The 22,767-nt window shown below is 48.7% G+C and overlaps 5 protein-coding genes across 5 annotated transcripts; 2 read left to right on the plus strand and 3 right to left on the minus strand.

The window, feature by feature from the left end:
• Window positions 1–2,025: 2,025 nt before the first annotated feature.
• P174DRAFT_420732 (putative mucin) lies at window positions 2,026–3,864 on the minus strand (the record flags this gene model as incomplete). The annotated part of the gene is made up of 3 exons (XM_024824891.1): window positions 2,026–3,182; window positions 3,239–3,512; window positions 3,574–3,864. 3 exons carry the CDS (start codon window positions 3,862–3,864, stop codon window positions 2,026–2,028), a joined length of 1,722 nt encoding a protein of 573 aa, XP_024682771.1.
• Window positions 3,865–6,107: 2,243 nt separating this feature from the next.
• On the minus strand, window positions 6,108–7,017 carry P174DRAFT_175402 (uncharacterized protein). The gene has a single exon (XM_024821235.1). The coding sequence runs from the start codon at window positions 6,851–6,853 to the stop codon at window positions 6,293–6,295; it is 561 nt and encodes a 186-aa protein (XP_024682772.1). The 5' UTR covers window positions 6,854–7,017; the 3' UTR covers window positions 6,108–6,292.
• A 7,616-nt stretch (window positions 7,018–14,633) lies between these two features.
• Window positions 14,634–15,857, plus strand: P174DRAFT_441462 (mitochondrial 54S ribosomal protein uL15m). Its single transcript, XM_024827315.1, has 2 exons — window positions 14,634–14,993; window positions 15,060–15,857. The coding sequence occupies exons 1-2, from the start codon at window positions 14,689–14,691 to the stop codon at window positions 15,682–15,684; spliced, it is 930 nt and encodes a 309-aa protein (XP_024682773.1). The 5' UTR covers window positions 14,634–14,688; the 3' UTR covers window positions 15,685–15,857.
• Window positions 15,858–16,529: 672 nt separating this feature from the next.
• On the minus strand, window positions 16,530–18,464 carry P174DRAFT_420735 (serine/threonine-protein kinase; the record flags this gene model as incomplete). Its single annotated transcript, XM_024824892.1, has 1 exon — window positions 16,530–18,464. One exon carries the CDS (start codon window positions 18,462–18,464, stop codon window positions 16,530–16,532), a length of 1,935 nt encoding a protein of 644 aa, XP_024682774.1.
• Window positions 18,465–19,586: 1,122 nt separating this feature from the next.
• P174DRAFT_420736 (SH3 domain-containing protein) lies at window positions 19,587–22,160 on the plus strand (the record flags this gene model as incomplete). The annotated part of the gene is made up of 5 exons (XM_024824893.1): window positions 19,587–19,614; window positions 19,692–20,045; window positions 20,178–20,330; window positions 20,381–20,454; window positions 20,499–22,160. 5 exons carry the CDS (start codon window positions 19,587–19,589, stop codon window positions 22,158–22,160), a joined length of 2,271 nt encoding a protein of 756 aa, XP_024682775.1.
• Window positions 22,161–22,767: the final 607 nt, after the last annotated feature.

Consider the following 22,767-nt stretch of genomic DNA (forward strand, 5'->3'; position numbering starts at 1 on the left):
ATCCAGTCAATTGTGGACGTTGATGACGAGTTTCTGATAATCACCGCAGGGGAAAAAAAAGGAAGAGGGACGAAGGAAAAAAAGAATCAAAATTCAAAGAATAAAAATGGGTAAATGACGATCTGAGAGAGCCTGAGGCAAAATCTCAGGAATGACAGGATAAGCTGTTAAGCTGTTTTGGGCGAATCGGTGTGTCACCGAGGCCTTCAGAGAACTGCACCTTGGGAACTTCACATTCAAGTCACTCGCTCTTTTTGTTCTGGTTCTTGTTTGGGAGCTCCGGTGGAGCTGTTCGACTTCTTTTGCCGCTCTACCTTTTTTTCTCCCCTTCACTTTTTCTCTGCTTGTCTTTTCCGCTTTGGAGCTCTCTGCAGACTGGCCGTGGTTAAATGTGGGTTGATTCCGGGTGCAAAGGGGTCAAAGAGAGGAATCTAGAGTTCTGATGGGCCCGAGAAACAAGACTATTCTGGTTTTCTGGGTCTCACTTCTCACACCGACGCCTTTGAATTGGAGTCGTGAGGAGAAAGTCGCAGAGATTTTTTCCCTTGTGAGGAGAAGATAAGCATCAAGTGCAATATCGTGAGGGGGTGATATAAGCTGTCTTGAATGTTCCAGCAATGACGATGCTCTTGGTCGTAGCTCTTGAAAAATGGTACTACAGTACCTATATACCGGTACTTGCGCGTATAAATAGCAGCACGATGCGATTCTAGAATGGTACTTGGAAGCCGTTGCTTTATCTCTCCGTCTGATATCATATCTACATCTTGGTGCTTCCCAATAGGCTAAATCCGGAAAAGTGATCACCTCCTGCTCAATTCTTACCTCGATAGACAAAGTAGCCTCTGGCTATATTCGACAAGCAATATATCAAATCACTTCCTCTAGTTTTTATAACAGTCTGTCCAGCATCAGGATGGTGACGTCGAGACCCAAAATTAATTTGACCCTCTCCAGCTCCTGCGGGCTTATTCCCTGCCCTACGGTCCTCCCGGAACACCTACCGGGATCACCCGCAGTCACATACGAGTCTAGATAATCAGCCCATCTGTCAGTCCTGCTCCGCTGTCATGCTGCGAATAGCTGTGGTTATCTAGTGTCTGAGTGACCAGCAACGATGACAGTCCGGGGAGCAAGCTCCACTCAATTCTCGTTTCTCCGTTTCTTCCCTCCGGTCTCCCTTGAACCTTTGACTGTGAGATCGTCAGATGACAACCAAGCGGTCGAAGCTCCCGTGTTTCGCGGATGAACGGGCTGTCCTTGTTTATCGATTTCTCGTCATCGGTGCAGTGGCCTGTATCGGGGAAAAAGTCTTGATAGAGCTCACGGGTTCGTCCATAGAAACGGTACACATCGATAGATAAGGGCAGCGAACCATTAATCATACATTTAGCTACCTTAGAGACAAGAGACTGGCAATCCGAAACCCAATTGGGCAAGTAGCTTTCGGCCACAGGCATTATTAGATTGCTTCAAGTCACTGAACCATTAGCACTTGAGAAGCAGATAGTCAGCGTATAGTTAATAGGGCTGTGTTGGGTACAACGATCCCCAGCCGTAAACTTTCCCGCTCAAGTACGGGGGCATACGTGGATATTTAGCACTTCAATTACGGTAGCATGGGACTATGCACGGTGAGGTTTCAAGATCGGACGATTGTAGGATTGTCAAATGTCCAGTTCAACGTGGACAGACCCTGTCAAAAGAAGGTAACGAACGCCTAAGTATGCACCTGCAACGTCTGGTGGTAACAGTGTAGGATAACAGATCAAAAGGCAGCAACGGAGATGGAAAGTAACACCAGTGTCATGCGTTTCCCAGAAAGCCACCAGAGCTCACGAATTCCGCCTCAACACACGATATGGACAATGGTAATGAGCCTTTGTAATCCATCTATGATGCTAAACGCCGTTGTAATGCAAGTCGTCAAAAATGTAAAGATATTGTACAAAATACAGCTTTGGGTAAGAAGTGGAAGGCATCCTGCTCATGTCAAAGGTCGTGAAATGTCGTGAAAGGCCATGTTCAAGTCGAATAGTTTGGAGTTGACTGAAAATTCGGCTGGATGAAGGGCCCCTGTGGCCATGCTTCGTGATGAAGATAGGGCAACACGCCTGTTTTACGCTCCGCGACTGTCTTCCCAAGCGGCTGGTAGTGCATATGGTCAAAAGGGACACTGCGCTGCTGCTGGAGAGATGTTGATGGAGGTGGAATTAACAGGGTGTTGACAGCTCGGACAGGTCGATAAGGGGAGTTCCGGTTTGCCAGAAAGAAAGAAGGTGACAGATGTGTCTGAGGTGTGTGTACGGAGTAGGCCGACACCGCTGGTGATACAGTGCCCGACGACATCCCGTAGGGACTCGCGTGATATCTTCCGGGATCGGGTAGCGAGATTGGGGTATGGTAGATGCCATTTAAAACGGGTGGCACAGTGGTCATATGTGGGACCGATGGTGCCCAGGTGGTGGACGAACTGTACGTAGTCGGAGGCATAGCGCGACCAGCAGTAGAGGGTTGTTGCGGCGTGGTCGCAGGAATGCTTGGAACCAGTGTGTGTGATGAAACAGGGAGGTTGGGACGTGGCAGATGGGGAATAGGTCCAGGGATGTAAGCCTGGTGTGATGAAGGAGCAGAGGTGGGTGTGATGACCGGTGGCAGGGCCGGAAGGCTTGTCATGGCGGAAGTCGGCGGTAGGGTAGAAGCTGGCGGAATAATCTGGGGCACGGCAACTCTCTTTGCGGGATGCTCATCGAATTGTTCGTCGCGAGTCCGTTTGCGAGGGTTGGCGAGCTGAATATCACTACCAAGCTGAGGAAGAGGTGCGTAAGTATTGGCCGGTTGCATCCACGCTGCCTGCGGGCGAATAGGATCAGATGCTGGTGGAGAGGGTAACTTGGACGGAGTCGACGAAGAGAGCTGGGATGTTGCTCGAAGGCTAGGAGATATGCGCAACACGGGAGTTGTAGGGCTCAAGTCGACCTCATCTGGGATCACAACTGCTCTGCTGAAGAAGTCTGCGAAAACCCCGAGTTTCGTATGCCATTGAGCCCATTCCTCCTCTGATGCATAGAGATTGTACCGCACATTGCTGAGGAACTCGACTTCCATCACGTGGATTTCCTGGACCGGAATACCGGAAACCTCAGCCCATGTCTTGTTTGTATACGTGTTGTCATCGAGAACTGGGAAACAAATCAGCTTTTGTACTCGCAACTTTCACGATTGGACAAGTACTCACATTTGTTTCCAAGCATCAGGGCGATTGTCATCAACCGAAACTCACTGCCTTTCTTTCCCCGCACCGCAGGATTGAACTTCTTCAACCGGTAGATGAACATGAGTGCCAGTAAGATCACATTCTGGCTGACCTGCGTCGTTGATAGAATGTTCGTTACCCACTTCTTGAAGCCAGGAGTAGGAAACGCCTCCGGAACAAGAGAAGGCAGTGTATTCACACGCTCCTCGATGGTCTTCAACTTTGATGTGCTTTCAAACCAGAATAAACAAGTCATCTGCAAGAGGATAAAGTCAGCCGACCCTGTCCCGCACGAAGCGAGCAGTTCTGATGCTTACCTGCGCAGCGAATTCAGACAGGCTTCCCCTGCTGTCGTTGACCGATAATGGAATTTGCAGGTAAGACGCTGCGGAATTGGTGCTGGCCTTCTTCTGGCTTGCTGGCACGGACGCTGGGACATTGTGGGTAGATAGAGGTTGACTCTGCGATTTGATTGAAGGTATCATTGTAGAAGAGTCGTAGCCGGTGCGAGTATAAGCGGACGCTCTAACATAGGGGGGAAGAGTGATTGCATCATGTTTGCCCCCATAGCTGGACGATGGGAGAGACTTGTAGGCCACCCCGGTCATGTCGTTTGGGGAGTTGGCAGACCGTCCCTTAAGGGAGCAGTCCAGCGATTCTCAGAGACCTCCGAAGCAGTCTCCGGGTATTGTCTGAACGTCGATGCCGAACTGTCCTCGTACGGATAGTGTTGCGTAGTGGGGGTTATCGGAGCCGGGGCGGGGGGAAGTACTGCGGAGTGTATATAGTCGGAGGCATATGGCACGAGATGGTGAGTATGGATCGAACAAGGAAATTGCGAAAGAAGCTCTGCTCTGCAGGACACGCTTGTCATGAGAGTCTCATTCCACCTCTATGAATATCTTGCGGTATCCGACCTCGCTCCGAGATCAGAATTCACAATGTCACTGGACGCAAACCAGCTCCAGTGGGTTGGAAGATATAGAAGTCGGATCGCCGGCTCAAGGGGATTCGAAGGACAATTGAAAGAGTTGTTGATTTCTATTCGAGTTGGTATAATAAGAAGCTGCGCAGTACTTTGTAGATAGGAGGACGACAACTGATCTGGTGAATGTTGACCATGCCTTGTCAATGGAATGAAGGCACAGAAGGGGTAAGGTAACTTGAAGAAAGGCCGATCCAGAGCAGGCAAGAAACCACCAAAACACAGGTCTAGAGTAAAGCAGTCATAGAAGACTCAGCATGAGAAATGTAAGTGCTAGGAGGAAGTTGCCAGCCCGCCCAAGTTATAGAAAAGGAAACATGTCCAAGGAGATACAGATGTCGACGCAAGTATAAGTCTAATGAATGAAAGTCTAAAGGGACAATGAAGTAGAACGGATTGGAAATTAAAGATCAAAAAAGTGAATATTAATGGGCTTTTTAAAAAAAAAAAAAAGAATAAGAAAAAAAAAAAAATAAGTGATCAGAAAAGACCTGATCCTTCTATGGAACCAAGCCGTATGAAAAGAAAATAATCATGATGAAAAAACAGAAATTATTGGAAATGAAAATGAAGAGTTAGTAGGTGTAGTAGTGAGGGCAAAAAAAAGGTAATAATTGAAGGATGAGATCAAGACATCATCCCTCATCCAGCTAAATGTTCATATCACGACACCACTACTTACTCCGCTTGAAGAGCCAGGGTCGGTTAGTCCTCGTCCGGAGAAGGTGGTGTGTCCGCTGTGTCCACAGTCCAAGAGTGTCCATACAGAAGACAGAGTTTGACCCGGACGCAGGTCCAGAGGGTTGATCCTCCTTCGTTGGACTCGTTTGGGTTGGTTCCGGTTTGGTCATAGTTGATCCAGGTTGATTTGTCTCTGCTTTGTCTTGGGAGGAAACGAAAAGTGGAATACCGGTTGATGTCAGAGCCACGGGGAAGCAAGTGGATGCATTACTACTAGTATTACTGCTGCCACTAGTCTCTACTACCGAGTAGTGGAATGGTAACCATAAAGTCAGCAGCCCTAGACCATAACAGTCTTGAGACCCAGGAGGGAGGGATTGGCAAAATTCATACTCCATAGTTACTCCGTGTTATTATTAGTCAGGCAAGGTCTAAGAGTGAAAGGAAGGAAAAGAGGGGTTGGAATCTAGACGAGATTGGACAGTTGGAAACTAACGTACAACTACGTACCTAGGTGCGTAAGGTATTCCATACTTACGCTATTGCGGACTCTGTAGGACCCATATCATATCCAATAATAAGTTTGGTTTAGTGTCACTCTTGCAACCACCGTTATGTGCCGCCTGACGGGAAAAGGGAATAATAATGCATCAGGAAAAAGAAAAGAGAGGGGAGAAAGCTAAAGGAGAAGGGGCGGCATTGCTCAACAGGCCCGGAGGCACGGGAGAGGTACTGTAAGTGAACGAAGGGAGGTTTGTGCACTACTACAACGACCACTCTGTGGTTGATCGCTAAGTAATTTCTAGCCAAACCAAGGCGGAAGCAAAAGGAATGAGTAAATTAGGTAGGTCATTTCCGTGAGTACTCCGGTCAGTTTACGGAAATACTCGGTAATGATCATACAAACCTGGTTTGGGAAGTTCACTGGCATGGGCAGATGAGGGGATGGAACTATGGAACTATGGATAACGTCGGAGCAGGCGTCGTAATTGGTCCGTAAGTGTGGCTTCCAAGGTTACTATGGCAGCTGTGGACTGTGACCAGGCGAAAAGTCAAGGGTAGGGTAGGCCAGAAGATAGGCCGTCAGCAAGGTGGGCTAGCGGCTTAGGTACAAAATATTGAGTATGGCCAGGGTTGGTTGAGCCCGTACCTCTGCCTGGGGCGGTATGGATGAGTCGGATTGTCATGGATGGATCAGGTGAAAAATGCATGCGTAAGGTAGCCAGGTATCGTTCTGTATAGTCGTGTATCAAATGAGAACCAATCCGGACAGCCTGGTATGGATGGCGGCCGACGGTTGGATAATCCGGCCCTGACTAACTGCAAATAGATAGGGCAAACGGCGCTAACGGAGAACAGATGAAGGGCAATTACCATACTAGTACAGAGCTTTTCTGTACTACTGTATCACAGGGAGGAAAGCATGATGGAAATAATGAGAGGCTTAGCAGATCCCAACATTTGTAAACCCACTTGCAGCTCGAAACACAATCAAAGAGCCGGAAGATCAGAAAAAAATAATAATAATAAATAAATAAAATAAATAGAAAAAGGGTTTCAGCCAGGTATGGTCCTCCACATTGGTTGTCTAAGAATGAGAAGCCAGAGCAACGTTGGATGTTTTGCCGCGTATCGAAACTGGCTGGACCTTTGGATGTAAGGTAGGCAGCTCTGATAATCATTGGATGGACGAATGCACAAAAGGACCCAGAATCTCGTAGTGACGAGCCTATTGGCGGTGGAGGACTGGAAAAGTTGCTCCAAAGAAGATCAGTCCAATTGCTGCGTGTAACTCTCCTCTCAGCCCTCAGGCTCAGTCTTCCCGCTTCCATAAAAGAGACTAGCCGGAGAAGATAGCTCGGCAACTTCTGGGCAGGCAGCAAGCAGTAGAACAGTAGTGGTACGCTTTGCCCCTTCAGTCCAAGGTACATACATACAGGTTATAACCGAACCGACCAGGCTGATACTAGGCTCTTTGTACTCCATACAGACTAGGTAAACCTGCATTATTGTGATGGACAAAGGTGGTGCTCAGCCTGCTAGCGGCGCCCCCAGATGGTAATCTACCGCTTAAGTCGAAGCTGATGGTTACATAGATGATCAATAATGTATCCTTATCCACAGTTCCTTTGCAACTCTGCTCCCTGTCTTCTGATAGTGTTCCGTGTTTAGTCCGAACCACGAAAATGGGACTCCCATGTGCGAATCAAATGCCAAATTCTACGCTTTTCTACACAGACAGAGACTCTTTGCACATCCTAAATTGACCATTGATTATCTGGGATTTCCGCGGCTATCATGATATTCCACGCTGACACGATCACCCAATTTTGAAGAAATACGTTTTGTGATATTACCAGTTTCCACTGCATCAGCTGGTCGGAGCAAATAGATGATAGAAGCCAAGGATCCATCCTGACCGACTTCGACAAGCTGAGTCGCTGGCTGCTTGTGGCTGTTTTTCCTTTCAGGAATCAGATTCATCCTTGTTAGTTGTTACTGTGGAGTCGCGTTATCGTTATTAAACCTATCCAAAGACAGTCAAGAAGGAGGAAATGGAAGGCGAATGGTTCCATTTCCCTGGTTTGAGCTCGTGATTGTGATCATACACTTGCGCGGCCTTCAGCAGGCAATAATCTTGAAATCATAATGCTTGCCAAACCAACAATAGAGAATCGACCTATCGCCATTCCAAAGACCCTAGCATGGGTAAGGGCGCGCAACATTGTTGACACCACTGAACTTGATAGTGCCACAAGCATGTACCATCTACTCCTGAGCAGGACTCAGGGGCATGTGAGTAGGAGCCTTCTCACTTCTGCTTCTTTAATACTTCATTGCGGGGATGGCATTCCGTGCTGGAGAGCTTCTGTAAGCTCAGTAATTATGTAGGGACACGAAAACAATGTTCTACACGTTAGTTTTCTCCTGAGGTCCATCTTCTCTTTGATCAAAGCAGACGACAACGAATCCTATCCAATCGTCCCAACCCACCGTTTCCTACCTTGATTGGCGCAAATCCGGCGACAATAATCAAGGATAGAGGCTCAGGCGGTTTGACTTTTGCAAATCCAATTGAATTCTGATCAGTGATCACTACTATGCCGATGATGGCGTTGAGCGATCAAGGACAATTTCCGACTGCGCTCAGCATTTCCCTCGCTCGCGACTCGCGAGGCGCGGTCCAGGACGGGAGAGAAAGTGTCTTTGAAAGGCTGACAGTCAATCAATAATCAAATGGGTAGGATGGTGCGTAAATAGCCCACATGGGCATACAAGTGGATGAGTGCCGCATCAGTCATCTTCCTTCTCGTTTCCTTTTTCGTCTCACCCCAAGACCATGGGTCATGACTTGATAGCGGTATCGTCAACTGGCTTACCGTGATGACTACGTATCTTTTGAGCGTCAAGTTCGGCCGTTTCATTCGGAGTGGTTCTCTCCGCCAACGCCTAGTCCATTGCTCCCAAAACTCCTAACTCCTAAGAGAGGGGCTCAGAAAAGTGACGGCGCTCAGGGGCCTTGGGGGTTCACGTAGGCGCATGGAGTAAAATGTAATGTATGAAGTACGGAGCATCTCTCAGAGTACTGTACTCTGCTTGTCGTCTGATAGTTCAGTTCAATAATCGATAAATAGTGACGCGGTATGGTGCAGATCTTATGCAGATAGGACAGTCAGCCCAACAGTATTACGGAGTACCTACTCATAGTATCATGTTATGCCCGCATGCGACCTCTCTAATTCGTCCAATACTCCAGAAGCGGCTAGCCGGTTTATGAGGTCGAGGTCTATCTACGGACTCAGCATATTGAATACGGAGTACAGACTCCTTCCAGTGTATTCCAAACTGATGACCCTGGCCGTATACGAGCAAGAAGGAATACGATAGGAGAACTTAAGTTGCATTTTGGAACAGCCGGCAGCCACGGAATGTTATTGGGCTTACTAAGGTACCTAGTGTCTCAGTTTATCATAGTACGGAGCACGAAATAGATATGCACTACGGAGCATGGATGATTGATATTCATGAACCCTATCTAGTTTGTAGCAGAGGTGATACTTTTACCTGAGGGAAAGGCGAACAATTACAGAGTAATGATGATGCATAAATAATATCTCATGATGTTACCCTGCCTCGTCGAACATGGGAGCCTCGCTTTCAATTGTCAATCGACTTCTCATTTTTACGTCAGATTAATTTCATTTAATCAATACCTCTCGTATGGGGTATATCAATGCACCGCAAATTACATATGATATCAAAGAGTACTGCTGTTCCAACCAGCCAGGATGGAGCAAGGTAATCTATATTTATTGGCTGTTTGTTGCAGGCCAAACCAAAAACAACATGCTCCGTACCTTAGCCTCAGTATCTGATTGATGAGCATTGATTGGATTGTCGATTACCGATGACGACGTGCTGAGACTGTTCTCGAGAAAGCTCGAAAGAAACAGAGCAAGAGCATGATCATCTTCGGATTACGCGCTGAAAGAGGATCACTCGGTGTGAATATGGCCCACGGCCGCGTAAATAGTCCACAAAGAAATCGATACAGCTTCAAGACTCCCCGAAAGAAAGCCAGAGATTTTAGTTTGAAGTCGAACTGCACCACAAAGGTTAACCAGCAGAAGCCCAGACCACCAATAAAGGTACGCTCAGCGTCACCTTCGGCGTTGACCTTGGAGCTAGAGCTGCGCGTCTGTACGTCTTGACCTCTTTGGCCTCTCCTTTGTGTTAAATGCTTCAGCCTTCCCTTCTTTTGTCTGCTGAACCGGGGTTCTGGTGTATGCGTCCAAAATACTACTTCATACGCAGGCAGATACATAGGAGTCACGGCATAGCGGATAAGTGCCGCCAGTCAAACCGTCTTGAAAGAGGCAAGAACACGAACACAAAGTTACTTGTTCATCGTCCAGTCTCAACGATCGGCTCGGTCTGAGTTCGTTCTAAACTTGGATCATGTCTCGCCTGCGTCGCAATTTTGCAAATAATCAATAATCACAAGTCCAAGTGGGCTGAAGCACTGTTCCAGAACCCCCAGATAAGAACGGTCTCCACCATCTTGCAAGCGCGTGCCACCAGGCATTAGACAAGCTGAGGGCTGAGGGCTGAGGGTTGTGGCATTCTCTCGCTCTTGATGTAAGTCAATAACATCTAGACAGTCTTCATCGTCATCTGAAAAAATCACCCGAGTCAGCGTCCGTAAAGAACGAATAGTAGGCCGCGAGCAAATCTAGACTGGGGCTTGAAATGAACCCTCGGATCTGATTGAGGGTGATGGTCATCTCAGCATTGAAAAACGCTATAGTGTCTCCATCAAAGGGGCGGATGGCCACCTCGCAGCTAGTCATAAGCCATCATCAAATTTCGCCGGCATGACAGAGGAAGAGAAAATGATGGAAAGGGAGAGCAACGCTTGACTGGTTCGGGAAAGTCAAATTCGGATGGCGAAGAGGCCTAAAAACGAAGTGTGGTTGGTCTCTTCATGTGCGCCAGGGTCCCGCAGACTCGCAGTTGCATGGGCCCAAGACCCTCCTCAAAAAGGAAGAAAGGCAAAATGACCCAAGGAAAAAGGTCCAAAATGGCGGCGGCGTTTGTCAAGGTAATAATGATGATAATGTTTTGCTGGTGGGCACTTAAAGCGGCACATAACGCTGTCCACCACTAGGTAGGTACTGTCGTCGGTCAGGCTGGGCAAAGTGCAGGTGGCAGACCGCAAGACTGCCCTGTTGAGACTCTGCCGCGATCGGCTTCAGACCCAGGGCTTTGTCAATATTACCTTGGTATTTCTTGCCAGTCACGCAATTACCTTCTCTTACGGTAATTATGCTCGGATTATCTGACGTTGACTGGCTGAAGTCATATCCCAGTTTGAGGGGCTGATCAGGTTCGCACTATTCGGTCGCCTCAATAACTTCCTGACCATTCGGAACCGTCGGGGGAGACTGCTGAAGTCAACATTTGTATCCTTGAGTTCGCTAGTACGGACTGACTATCTACGGATTTCCTCTGTACAAATAATCGAAATCCACATAGCAGCCGTCACAGACTGGTCATTGAAGTTGCCACAAGAGTGGCCTGTCACCTGTGGCACTGGAACTTGCTGTATTGATATCTTTCTTGAAGGATGTTGGAGACTTTACCTCTTCGGGCTTTTCTTCCCTCCTACAGTACTTTCTACCGTAACCCACTATCAGGTTTTGTTTAATGGTTGAGTGAATAATCTTACCCTTGAAGTTATAATAAATAATTTTTGCTCAGTGATAGTTGATTATCCGTAATGTTTCTCTGACACGGTGCCACTGTCGAAATATCCACATCCAGCACCATTTGCCCCATACGGTATCAAGAGTCGGACTTGGGCAGCCAGCCACCTAGCAAATAGCAATATTTTCGTAGGAGTGGACGAGTGGTCTATCACTTGTTCTCTCACAGGTTATAGTTCAGCAGGAACTGTATTCAGGGACTAACCACCCCAGCTTCCAAGCACCTACGGAGTAAGTATGTTTGGATTGTATGGCTGCAGACTATCACTACTGGTAGTCAAGTTCGACCAACTAGTATTTCCGGAGTGGATCTCACATTTGAACTGCGCTCAACTCACAATTTCCGCCTAACAGATACATAGATACATATCAAGAAGAAGAAAATATTATCTTCAAACAGTCTAGCAAGAAAAGGCTTGTCCTCTGCGAATATTAGTTTGCGTCATGTTCCAGCCGAACTAGACAGGCCGTCCCCAAATTCATCTGGTTTTACCTTTGACCCAAAATGGTCCAATCCGGTCGTATTTCAGTTGTAGTTGCCCTGTGTCAATTACCAGAACGGAAACGATGTTCATCGGAGAATTTTTTCCTATTGTAACTGCAGCTCCTTGCAAATGTGCACCGAGTGCCCCGTGGGTTGTCATATCTAGGTCATTTATCACATTGCAGCCTTTCAGGGTCACCAGGTGGGCAGTTGGATGTATGCAAGGACTTCGATGAGTGTGGTACGGAGTACTTCGTTCTCATCTACCTTATATGTACCTATGTATTTTGCCAGAGACAACTGTACAGACCTTCCGCAGGATAGGTGGCTGTTCCTCCAGTGTCCACCCTACTACCTCTCTAGTCTCCTTACATTATAATTTTCTTTACTCATCCTGGCGGCTCGAGAACTTCATCAGCAGCACATCTCTCCCAAGGTCAACGCACAGGGATTGAACTGATGATTGATCACTCGCGTTTTCATCTCGCTTGACTAACTTTGATTTCATCCAACGCATTGGTGCTTGTGCACGCTCAGAATCTGCTGGCGTAGAGTAGATAGGCGAAGCCCCTGCTGTGAGGGAGACTTGCGCCTAGCTTTTTTCTGCTCCATGTCCCATCCCTCGTGCAAGGATCAGTGGAAAGATGTCTCAAGTTGAACGATTTGAGCCAGCACACATGAGTCTTCTGTCTGCGAAACAGTCTGACCCAGTCGCAGGATGGGATGTCCGAAGTATGAGCCTTTGAATCGTCACGATGATCTCGATCTGCAATCTTACGAATATCGAAAGCATCAATGACCCGTGTATCACGCGCTGAAACCGAGGTTCATCCTTGAGGAGAAACACTTATCGGGTCTTATTAGCGATAATTAACAGCCATAAATGCATAGCCGATGGCATGCTCCGTGACAAAAAGAGACCGTACAACGCCACGATTCCTCCAGCAACTTTCGGTTACTACGGAGTATAAAACCTGGAATGATGATGTCCTTCGTAGCTCAAGCAACGGTCATTGTGATACAGCATCATACAGGTCTATAAGAGCAGTACTGCAATGTCCAAAACACACGTAACTGTCAGCCACTGACCTTATTGTCACGACAATGATTCTGTCCCACATTGGGTCATAAAATCACCATTCATTATTTACCAATCAGGGTGGTAGATACGTAGTTAGGAAGGCATACGAATCCTGTTTCACATCTGGATCATGGAAATGAGACTGACTGAGCATCTGACCCAAATATAGCACCAGGCCTTGTCCGGAGTCCAGACCTCGATATTCGCTCTCCTTTTGTTCCCTGCTTCCCCACTGGAATACTGTAGCCTACACCAGTACATTTACAAATCCAACCATTCTCATCGTGGCTGCTAATTCGATCATATTCTGCTGATATTATCTTCGGCAACTCGCAATATGTCCTAAACGATGGATGCAATCAACCGCGGTCCCAAACCAACACTGCCACCTGGGAAGTGGGCCACAGACAAGGCTCTCTGTTGATTTCCAACAGATTTCAATAGCCATGGGCAACGACGCCAGTGTCGCTGACATCTGGATGCCATGGGTCGCAGAAAGCCGGCTGCACCTATGTTTACCTCACTTGACGAAAGAAACCTGTCCATGCCTTGTCTGGGTCTCAGGGAGCTTGTGAGACTACCTTGCTTCTGGGATCTTTGTTGACGGTGTTGAGCGACACGCAGTGTATTCGAATATTTCAGCGCGTCTAGTCCTTGCTCGCACGCACTTGGTACAGGAACTGTGCCTGCTGAACACGGCGACTCCGTGACCAATCATGCTGCTAGTTGAACTCAACGCCAGGTACTTTGGTCCTCTTCGTGATGCAATCTACGTTCCGTACCTTTGCCATGGCTCCCAGGTATATGAATGCACCGGGAGTAAGGTGCCGAGCAAGGAAGACAATGAAGATGCAAAGTGGCCTCTCAAGTCATCCTTAATCTTTCAACGGGCGTGAAAAACCAGAGCTCGCTTACCTTGCACATGGACGGAGCGGTGAGTATTCTGTCTACGGTTGAAGCATAGCCCAAGTCAACCTGTTGCTCCTATCGCCCTGCAATAGAACAATTTCAATTTCTTTAGCGATATGGTTATTCTCAATTGGACTGGCTGATTCGTTTTCAAAGGCCTGAAGCACAGCCGACAGACACATTTCTAATCGAACCGAAGGAGGCTCAGTCGCTACATCCGACCAAGCATCATAATTCTTAGCCATAGAAGCCGATGGTGTATCTGGCCCTCTACGTCACGGTTGGTGTTTCCGTGATGCAGAACGGGCCAGCCTAAGTTTGCTGTTGGCTAGTCAGAGCATATAGCCGGTGATATCTGGCACTTTCAAAGTGTTCCTCAACACCTTGTTCCAGGTATACCTATCCTAGTCAATGATTAGTACAGCGAGAGATACTGGCTGTACATAGACATTCCCCAGCCACAGCCTGGCCAGGTACTTAGGAAAGACCATGGACTGTCAATGCCCAAAGCGTGGTTAGATATCACTGTATCGCTGCGAGCATGAGAGAGACAGCGGATGAGACTACGGTGTCCTTCTGCCTTCGTACATGAGGAAGCAGTGGACAATATTCCACACTGCATTCCCTGACTAGAGCTGTCCTCGGTAAGCTGTAGGACAACTATATTAAGTGTCGGTTGGGATAGCAATCGTTCCATACCTGCTTGGCTAGGTGCTTTCGGGGGGTTTGGGCTGGCTCGTTGAAGCTCTTCTTCGCTGAACCAGTAGACAATAAATTCAATCAGAGCCAGAGACCTCCGATGAATAAGTACGAAAAATAAGAGAATTACTCTAATATCATGTGTGTATCAGAAGGATAATTTGTAGTGGTCATCCTCAGGCAGAGAAGCCCATGATGCGCGGTCCGACATTTTTCCGCATCCGCATCCGCATCCCGAAGATCTTTTGTTTCCTGTAATATCAGTTTAGCACAGAAGCGGAAAATCACAATCAGTCTCCCACAGATACAATGCGTCCAAGTCTTCAGATGCTGCCACTGAGGTGGCAACAGATTCTCTCAAAACCAGCTGTGTTGGCAGCATCGCCGCTGTCATCCCTCCTACCGCAATTCCAGCAACAGAGCCGCAATGCACACATTTTAGCGTCGTTGTCCGATACTCCGGGGGCGTACAATAAGAGAATTAGAAGAGGTCGTGGTCCGGCGTCCGGTAAGGGTAAGACCTCTGGACGTGGTCACAAGGGTCAAAAGCAGCATGGAAAAGTCCCCGCGGGGTTCAATGGTGGACAGACGCCGGAGATTGTGGTGCACGGTGAGCGTGGGTTCAACAACGTGTATGTCCCGGCCTTGTGAGCGCAGAGAAAAAGATGATGGAGATTTCCTAACATCCGGCAACGCAGTCTCGCTCTCGACCTCGCACCCGCCAACCTCGACCGCATCCAGGAATGGATTGACCAAGGCCGCATCGACCCAAACCGCCCCATCACCATTCGCGAACTGGCCAAATCCCGCTGCATCCACCGGACCAAGGACGGCGTGAAGCTCCTCAGCCGCGGCGTATCAGCCGAAGGCGGCAACGTCCTCAAGCAACCCATCCACATCGTCGTCTCGCGCGCCTCCGCCAGCGCCATCGCTGCCGTCGAGGCCGCCGGTGGCTCCGTGACGACAAGATTCTACACCCGCTCCGCCATAGCCCGCATCATGAAGCGGGAGACACACCCGTTCATCTCGACCGCGTGGTCGCCCGAAAGCGCCAGCGAGGCCCTTCTCAAAGCCGCCGGCCTCGAGGCCCAGGATCTCGCCGAGTCAAATATCATGCGCGAAATGGGCTACAAGTACCGTCTCCCTGACCCGACTAAGCGTCGCGATATCGAGTACTACCGTGACCCGGCCCACCGGGGGTATCTGAGTCATCTGCTCAAACCCTCCGAGGGACCCAGTTTGTTCTTCCGTTCGCCGGCGGAGCGCAAGTCGTCTGCTGGTGTCAAGAAGGAGAAGGTGCTACCGGAGAACAGACTTTGGTAGTGAGGAAACGAAGTCTACCGGGTCTAGCTCTATGTTTTTTTTGACTTGTGTTCATGGTACGACTAGCCTGTCTTCTTCGTTTTCAGTCTGCCTTGTTGCCTCCCGATTCTCCTGTGGGAATACGTGTATAAATACTTTGCATAAATGGAATATTAAACCTTGGTCGTGTAGCTCTCATTTCTTCCAATCGCCATCTGCTTTCGTTAACTGAGTCAAAATAGCAGGGCGTGATATTTAGCCCAGTATCCGACCGGATCAATCTACGAGGGGCCAAAGACCGAGAAGCTGGTGAGTTGTTGTCAATACAAAACAATCCCCTGCGATCACCTCCCAAGTGGTTTGGTAATTCGCATTAGCCATTTAGCTCACCGGAAAAAATCACAGAGATAAACGAAGGTGGGACTTGAATTGAGTCAGCCGGCTATGAGCAGGAGAGCCATTTGGAAAGATATGTACACCATGCAAAAGCCATTGAGTGAAGAACGCGTAGAGAACCGGCCAGGAACAACGCCATGCTCGCTAACACTGTGCGACTTTTCCTTAAATTCAATAAACCATTCATATCTTGCGAAAGTGCCCTGGATGAGTCGAGAACGAATCCAGAAAAAAGAGAACACGGATATCAATCCCTCCATATATAAAGGTCATAGCAAACATAACTCGTCGAGAAAAAACAAAGGGTATCACAGATGATCAACAATTCCGAAACACCAGCCCTCGTGCTGTCGTTAGAGAGCGCCAGTGATGACCATCAAAATAAAGCACACATAATCATAAATTTCATCTCAGTCTTTAGCACTCAATAGGTGTAAGGAGTGCCGGCAATTCTGCCGTCGAAGAAGCACTCAAAGCTTCCAGATTGAGTCGCTGCTACCGTTCTGTGTATTTTCGGAAAAGCCATCCAACCAACGTGATGACAATACATCACGAATAGTCCAGCGCCTTCTGGCGTCCATGTCCAGGCAACCCTGGATTAGCTCAAGCGCAGCTTCTCTGTCTTTTACAACTTGCAGGTCGCTTGTGTCACCCAGAACGGCCTGTCGGTTCCAGGTTCCGTTAAGAATGTTCGATTGTATACGGGGGGTAAAGGAATCCTGGAAAGGACGTGATCCAACGATGACAGTGTAGACAATGACACCGAATGCCCAGATGTCTACTGAAGGATCAATCACGCCATTATCTGAGAGAAGCAATTCGGGGGAGGCGTATTCCAAGCTTCCCGCAACACTAGTACTCGACCCGGCCGGGCCGATGTTCTTCGGCGGTGGACGGTCCGCGGCATCGTCGTAAGGGCCTGGGGAGTCTCCTTCATTGTCCGTGTTTAGCCATTCAGCCATGCCAAAATCGCAGAGGACAAGAGTAGACGACTGTGTGCCGTCCTGGGACTTGTGAGGGTCTAGTAGACAGTTCTCAAGCTTGATATCTCTGTGCACAACACGGGCGTCCTCATGCAGATATCGCAGAGCGCATGCTAGCTGGTAGGTATACTTTTTGGCAAGCTTGATATCCAAGCCTTGACGGTTCTGGCGAACAAGATCAAAGAGGGTACCCCCAATAGCCAGCTTCGTGAAGCAGAAAGTGGCATAGTCTGTCTCGTACACAGCATCCAGTGTCAAAATATTCGGGTGATTGAGGTATCGCCAGACTCTGACCTCGTGATCAAACTCAGCTTGAACCATGTCATTTTCCTTCTCGCTCTTCCCAGAGACCTGCTTGCGGACGATTTTCACAGCGAGGCGTCGGGTTTCACCACTCTCTTCAACTTTATATGCTTCCTTTACAGTGCTGAAACCGCCAAAGCCAATCTGTTTTCCAAGCACGTACTCAGTACCAACCATTTGACCCTCGTCATCAGGCTGTGGAGTGGGCTCTTCTCGGCCATTCCACATGGACAGAAACGTGCTGGCTGGGGACTTGCCGCTTGAGAGCGTAGACCGGCGAGAGCTCTGACGCGTAGAGCCTCGAAATCCCCTTGGTTTGCTACCGAATGGCGTTATGACACCTGTGGACCAAGAACTGCGGTCATCGAGCGAAGCGAACGTTTGTACTGGTGACGCCACGTAGATGGGCGATAAGAGGTCCCTGGAACTTTCCGGCGGTGTTCGAACCTCATCGTTGATAGGAGATACAGTTGAAACAGACGTCAAGGATGTTGGACGGTCAAGTTCAGAGCTCATAGGCATCTCTTCCTCGGGACTAGTCGGAAAACTTCCGCGATATCCAGTAGGGAAGATACGCTGGTTACGATATCTTCTGGGACTGGCATTGTAGTCGATCTGCTTCACACCGTGCTCCTCATCGTCTTCTTGGGACAAAGCATTCCTTAAGCCTGAAGTTCTTGATTGATACTTGAAGAGACCTCGATCTCTCGGATCTCCCTTGGCAAGTGGCTCCTCAAGAGGCTGCTGTTGGCCAGAATCTAGAGTGACGTTAGGGTCAAAGCTGATGGAGGGGCGTCGATTCTGGATGTAGCTCTCAAGCGGGGAGGCTGAAACCTCTTCTGGCTTATGAGGATAGCTAACATCGTGTGTGTGACGATCATCGTGACGAGGGACCGAGATTGGAGGAGTCGCTGAATGGAGACCACTCAGTATACTGTTGTCTTGATCAGTACCGCCACCGCGCGCGCCAGAATCGTGAAAGATGTTGGTACGGTCGCCCTCGATGCCACTGCCATCATCCGTCGCTCCCCGGCCACCTTCAGGCCGCTGCCACTGATGTCGCTGAAAGGAAGTTTCGATCTTCAAGCCTGCCAATCCGTTCCTTTCTTTATGAGCCATGCCCTCCCAGAGGACAAGTGCGCTATAAGTGGAAAAGCTGAGATGGTGATGAGGTTGCTGAATTTCGCGATGATACGATGAGGCGACTACATGGGAGGGTCGACCGAGGTCCGTTGTGTGATTTAACTCTGTCGATTATTGGGGGCAACTATGAAGACGGGTTGTATGATATTAAACGGACAAGGTCCACCCGCTGATGAAGGGTATTCAGTGAAAGAGGAGTAAAACTAGATGATGAGCCACCTATCCACAGAGATTTGGATGAAAAGATCGTGAAAGTGTCGAATCTGAGACGAAGGTGATGGGCAAGGATGGGTTTATCGGGTGATGACGGGACGATTGTTGCGAAGGCTCGGAAAGTGAACAGTGAGCGGGGTGGCAGATCGACACTAATTTTGCTCACCGTCCAATGAACGGCGCTTTATCATCCTCCAGACCCCAGTATGTCACGTGATAGGTGGACTCTGTCCTACAATTCTTTGCCCTAGGGCCAAACAAGCACGGGCTAAGCCTATCGTAGTTAGAGCATTCTTGCTTAGGTGCTCAGGCACCTTAGGCCAATACTAATAAGCGCGCGCAAGGGGCGCTTGTTTTGGAGATTCTGGACACCCCCCTTTCGGACGTTGTCTTGATAGTCCGGGGAACACGTTGGGCTACCCGGTCATTGACACGGCCACGGGCGTTGCGTATCTCTTCTTTTCTTCCTAGTTTGGCCTGTTCTTGTCAAGAATCGCTCTGGAAGTATTTCTTTCGTCTTGCGGGCCATATTGCCATTATTTGACTGTCTATCCTTGATACCTTCAGCCGATGCTCTCTGCGGACTTGACCAAGCTGGCGCTGTCACTTTGATTAACTTCAGACTCTTTGACACTTATCCTTGCGTCTTTAATTGACAAGAGTCTCCTTCAATTCGATCATTTCCTTCCTGGTCTGTTTTTTTTTTCTAATTTTAATTTTTCTTGTTTTACCCCACACCAATCGCTATTGCGTCGAATCTTGTTTTGTCTCTCCTGCGACATCGATGACGCCTGATTTCTCAGTTGCTTCTCAGTCTTCAGTTTCCGAGCTCTCGACACAATTTCGCCGCTTTTCTAGGGATCAAATAGCTGAGAAAGATCGAAGATGACAAGACCTCGAATTATCCGAGCTGGTATGTGCCGAAACAGTCAGACCGCACTGGCAAAGTCCCTGAGCTGTGCCGTTGAAATTCTAACTGGCTCGCGGTAGACACGCTCGACCTTCAAGATCACCATGCTCCCTCGGCTAAAGACCATTCGAAACATTCCTTCAATACAGGCAGCGGCCTTGCACCCCATCAGGAACATACCCTTCGCCATGCGGATCAAGATGCGAGAAATGAGATGATATACGGCCCCAATTTGGACGAGAGCCACCTGAACTCTGACCACTACCATGATGGAATGGATATTCATGACGACATGGACGTTGCGGATGCAGGATTTGGCCATCATGGACGCGGCCATGGCTCGGAAGAAGGCGACCTCGCAGACGAAGAAAGTGACGACCTGTTGGATGATGATTTGATGGACAAAATCTCAAGTTCGCCGTCAATTGACGATGGTAAGCACCTGACCCTGGGACTTTGATATTTGCAGGATGGTTCGTCGCGCTGCACTTCTTGTCGCTGTGCAATGTTCCCATGTCCTTCGTAGTTCTCTAAATTTCCAGATTCACATGGCTTACATTGAGTAGAAGATATTGATTTCGAATTCGTCTACGCTCTTCACAATTTTGTCGCCACGGTTGATGGACAAGCCAACGCAGCAAAAGGAGATACAATGGTCCTCCTCGACGATAGCAACAGCTACTGGTGGCTCGTTCGAATCGTGAAGGATGGCAGCATCGGTAACATTTCTCGCTCGCCCTTCCCAGAATGGTTCCCTGACAGTCTCTAGGGTATCTGCCGGCTGAGCATATAGAAACACCCACAGAAAGACTTGCAAGGCTGAACAAGCATCGAAATGTTGACGTATGTGATACCCGCTGAGTAGTAGGACTCTCTAACAGAAACAGTTGTCAGCAACGATGCTAGGTGACAATTCAGAGAAATCCAAAAATCCGTTAAAGAAAGCAATGCGCCGCAGGAATGCAAAAAACGTCACCTTCACCGCTCCGACGTACATTGAAGCGTCGGATATTGATTGGTCAACCGAGGATGAAATCGACGACGCAGACTCTCTTATTGACGCCCAAGAGATCATACGTGATGGCGATGATCTGCATGATGAACCCAATGATGATATCGTCGTCGAGCCGCTCAGACCGAAGTCAAATCGCGACAAGGTCAATGATGAGTCAGAAAACTTGGAAGAAACTCAGGAGTCTGGCTCTACGAGCCCCGAGAAGCAACGCTCCAGCCAGGAGTTGTTTGAGGCAGCAAGTGAACCTACTGTCAGCAGATCTCGGAATGGTACCGTGAGGAACACAGATTCGTTCTTCAAAGACGACACTGTTGAGACTAAGAAGATATCTCTGACGCCGAATTTGCTTCGTGACGAAGTGAGCAGTGGGGGGCTCTCAAGCGAGACAAAGGAGGGCCGTGGAAGCTTTGACAACATTGACAAAGCATTGGGTGCAAACGACAAAGGCAGGGATGACAAGAAGAGAAAGGACAAGAAGCCAGGGATGCTGAGTGGGCTGTTCAAGCGGAAGGATAAAAGAAGCAAATCTACCGAAGATGAATCCGACGAGCCAGAAAAGGTCTCAGGCGAATTATCTCGAACGTCGCCCATACCCAAGACGTCCTCAGAGTCCGTGTCGTCCCCTGAGTCACGGCCAGCGAAGGGTAACCCAGCACAAAAGCAGACGACTAAGCCCCAGAAGCAGACTCTGCCTGTCACCTCGCCTACCAACCAAGCGGTTCAGCATGGCTCGAATGCGCCTGTTGCCGTCGAAAGTGGTGAAAAGGTGCTTACAAAAGGAAAACAAAAGACTGATACAATCCGACAAGTGGTTTCTGAGGATGACGACATTCTTCCTCAGTCCACACGTGCAATGGTTTCTGAGGACGCAGGAGACGGTATAGTGTCTCCTGTTGACACGATAGATTCGTCCGCAAAGCGGGATCCTGAGGATGTAATCGCCAGGGATGCTACGATCGACCGCGTTGAGTTCCAACACGAAGAAAGACAGAGTCCTTACGATCGGATAGTTCCACTCCAACCGTCTGAAACATCGCAGCCGCAGAGATCTCCGCAGAAACAGGAGAACTCCTATCTTGATCGAAGACCAGAGTCGCCTGCGAGTGTGTCACCGATCGGGGCCGGTGCGCCACCTGGCCTTCAAACGGATTTGTCTTCTCCAAAGGATTATTCTGTCTCCCCAATCTCGCCACCGATTTCCCCAGTCGAAAACGCCAGCGAGAGCAAGGGCATTGATACAGTCGCCTCTCCAATGGATCGACTTTCTGCGGAAACCCCGACTTGGAGCGACGCTAGTCTGCGGTCGTACTTGGACGATGAGAACGACATCCGCGATTTGTACATTATTGTGCATGATAGTTCGAACATCCCTCCAGCTGGTCCTGAGCATCCAATCACAGGCAGCCTTTTCAAAGAGGAAAGCAGGAGACTGAAGGAAATGAGCAGCCAGTTGGACATGATGCTAGCTGACTGGGTCGGTCGACGCTTGCGAAATACAACTGCCACGAAGGCAGTAAGCGTTACGGCGTTGTGACTGCTCTGTTGATGTAATAGTTGTACGCCATGCAAATATTGTCGAACTTTTATCGGGGTTCTCCTGATGGCCAGATGCTCGATTGTGCTGGGCGCATTACATGAGTTATCCTTGCCACTGGCTCGTCTCTATTCTAGCTGATTTTAAATCGGACCATTCTACGTTTTTTCTTCCTTTTCCTTTTTCCCCTTCTCTCATTACTTTTTTCTTTACCTATTCGACTCAAAAGGGCGCTGGTGTGAATCCCGTGCCAGAGACCACGAAAGCCCCTTGCTGCCAGCTTGTTTGTTTCATTTTTGTTCCCCTCGTTGAACACCTGAAGTTTATCACAAGCTATGTTGGGGCTTGCTGGAATGTCGTCCTTCACTATGCTCGACCTTCCCTTCCTTTCTTCCTTTTCCTCGCTTTACCTCTATTGGGATACCCCGAGGCATATATGGGCTTGTTCGACTCTTGCATGCTTACTGTGCTCTACAGCCAAATTAACATCTCTTATCACATCTCGTACCTCTTAGAAATGAAGAAAATAAACATCTCCTGCAGATCACTCTGTGACAGACGCTCTAGGTTCCTGACTATGAATATGGTAGCTCGTAAACAAAGCCTT

Source organism: Aspergillus novofumigatus (genome assembly GCF_002847465.1).
Source record: "Aspergillus novofumigatus IBT 16806 chromosome Unknown P174scaffold_4, whole genome shotgun sequence".
Lineage (NCBI taxonomy): Eukaryota > Fungi > Ascomycota > Eurotiomycetes > Eurotiales > Aspergillaceae > Aspergillus > Aspergillus novofumigatus.

Coding starts and splice junctions, on each gene's coding strand:
- P174DRAFT_175402 (XM_024821235.1), bottom strand. CDS start 6,853: ATGTACCTTGGACTGAAGGGGCAAAGCGTACCACTACTGTTCTACTGC.
- P174DRAFT_441462 (XM_024827315.1), top strand. CDS start 14,689: ATGCTGCCACTGAGGTGGCAACAGATTCTCTCAAAACCAGCTGTGTTG. Junction 14,994..15,059: donor GAGCGTGGGTTCAACAACGT/GTATGTCCCGGC, acceptor CCGGCAACGCAG/TCTCGCTCTCGACCTCGCAC.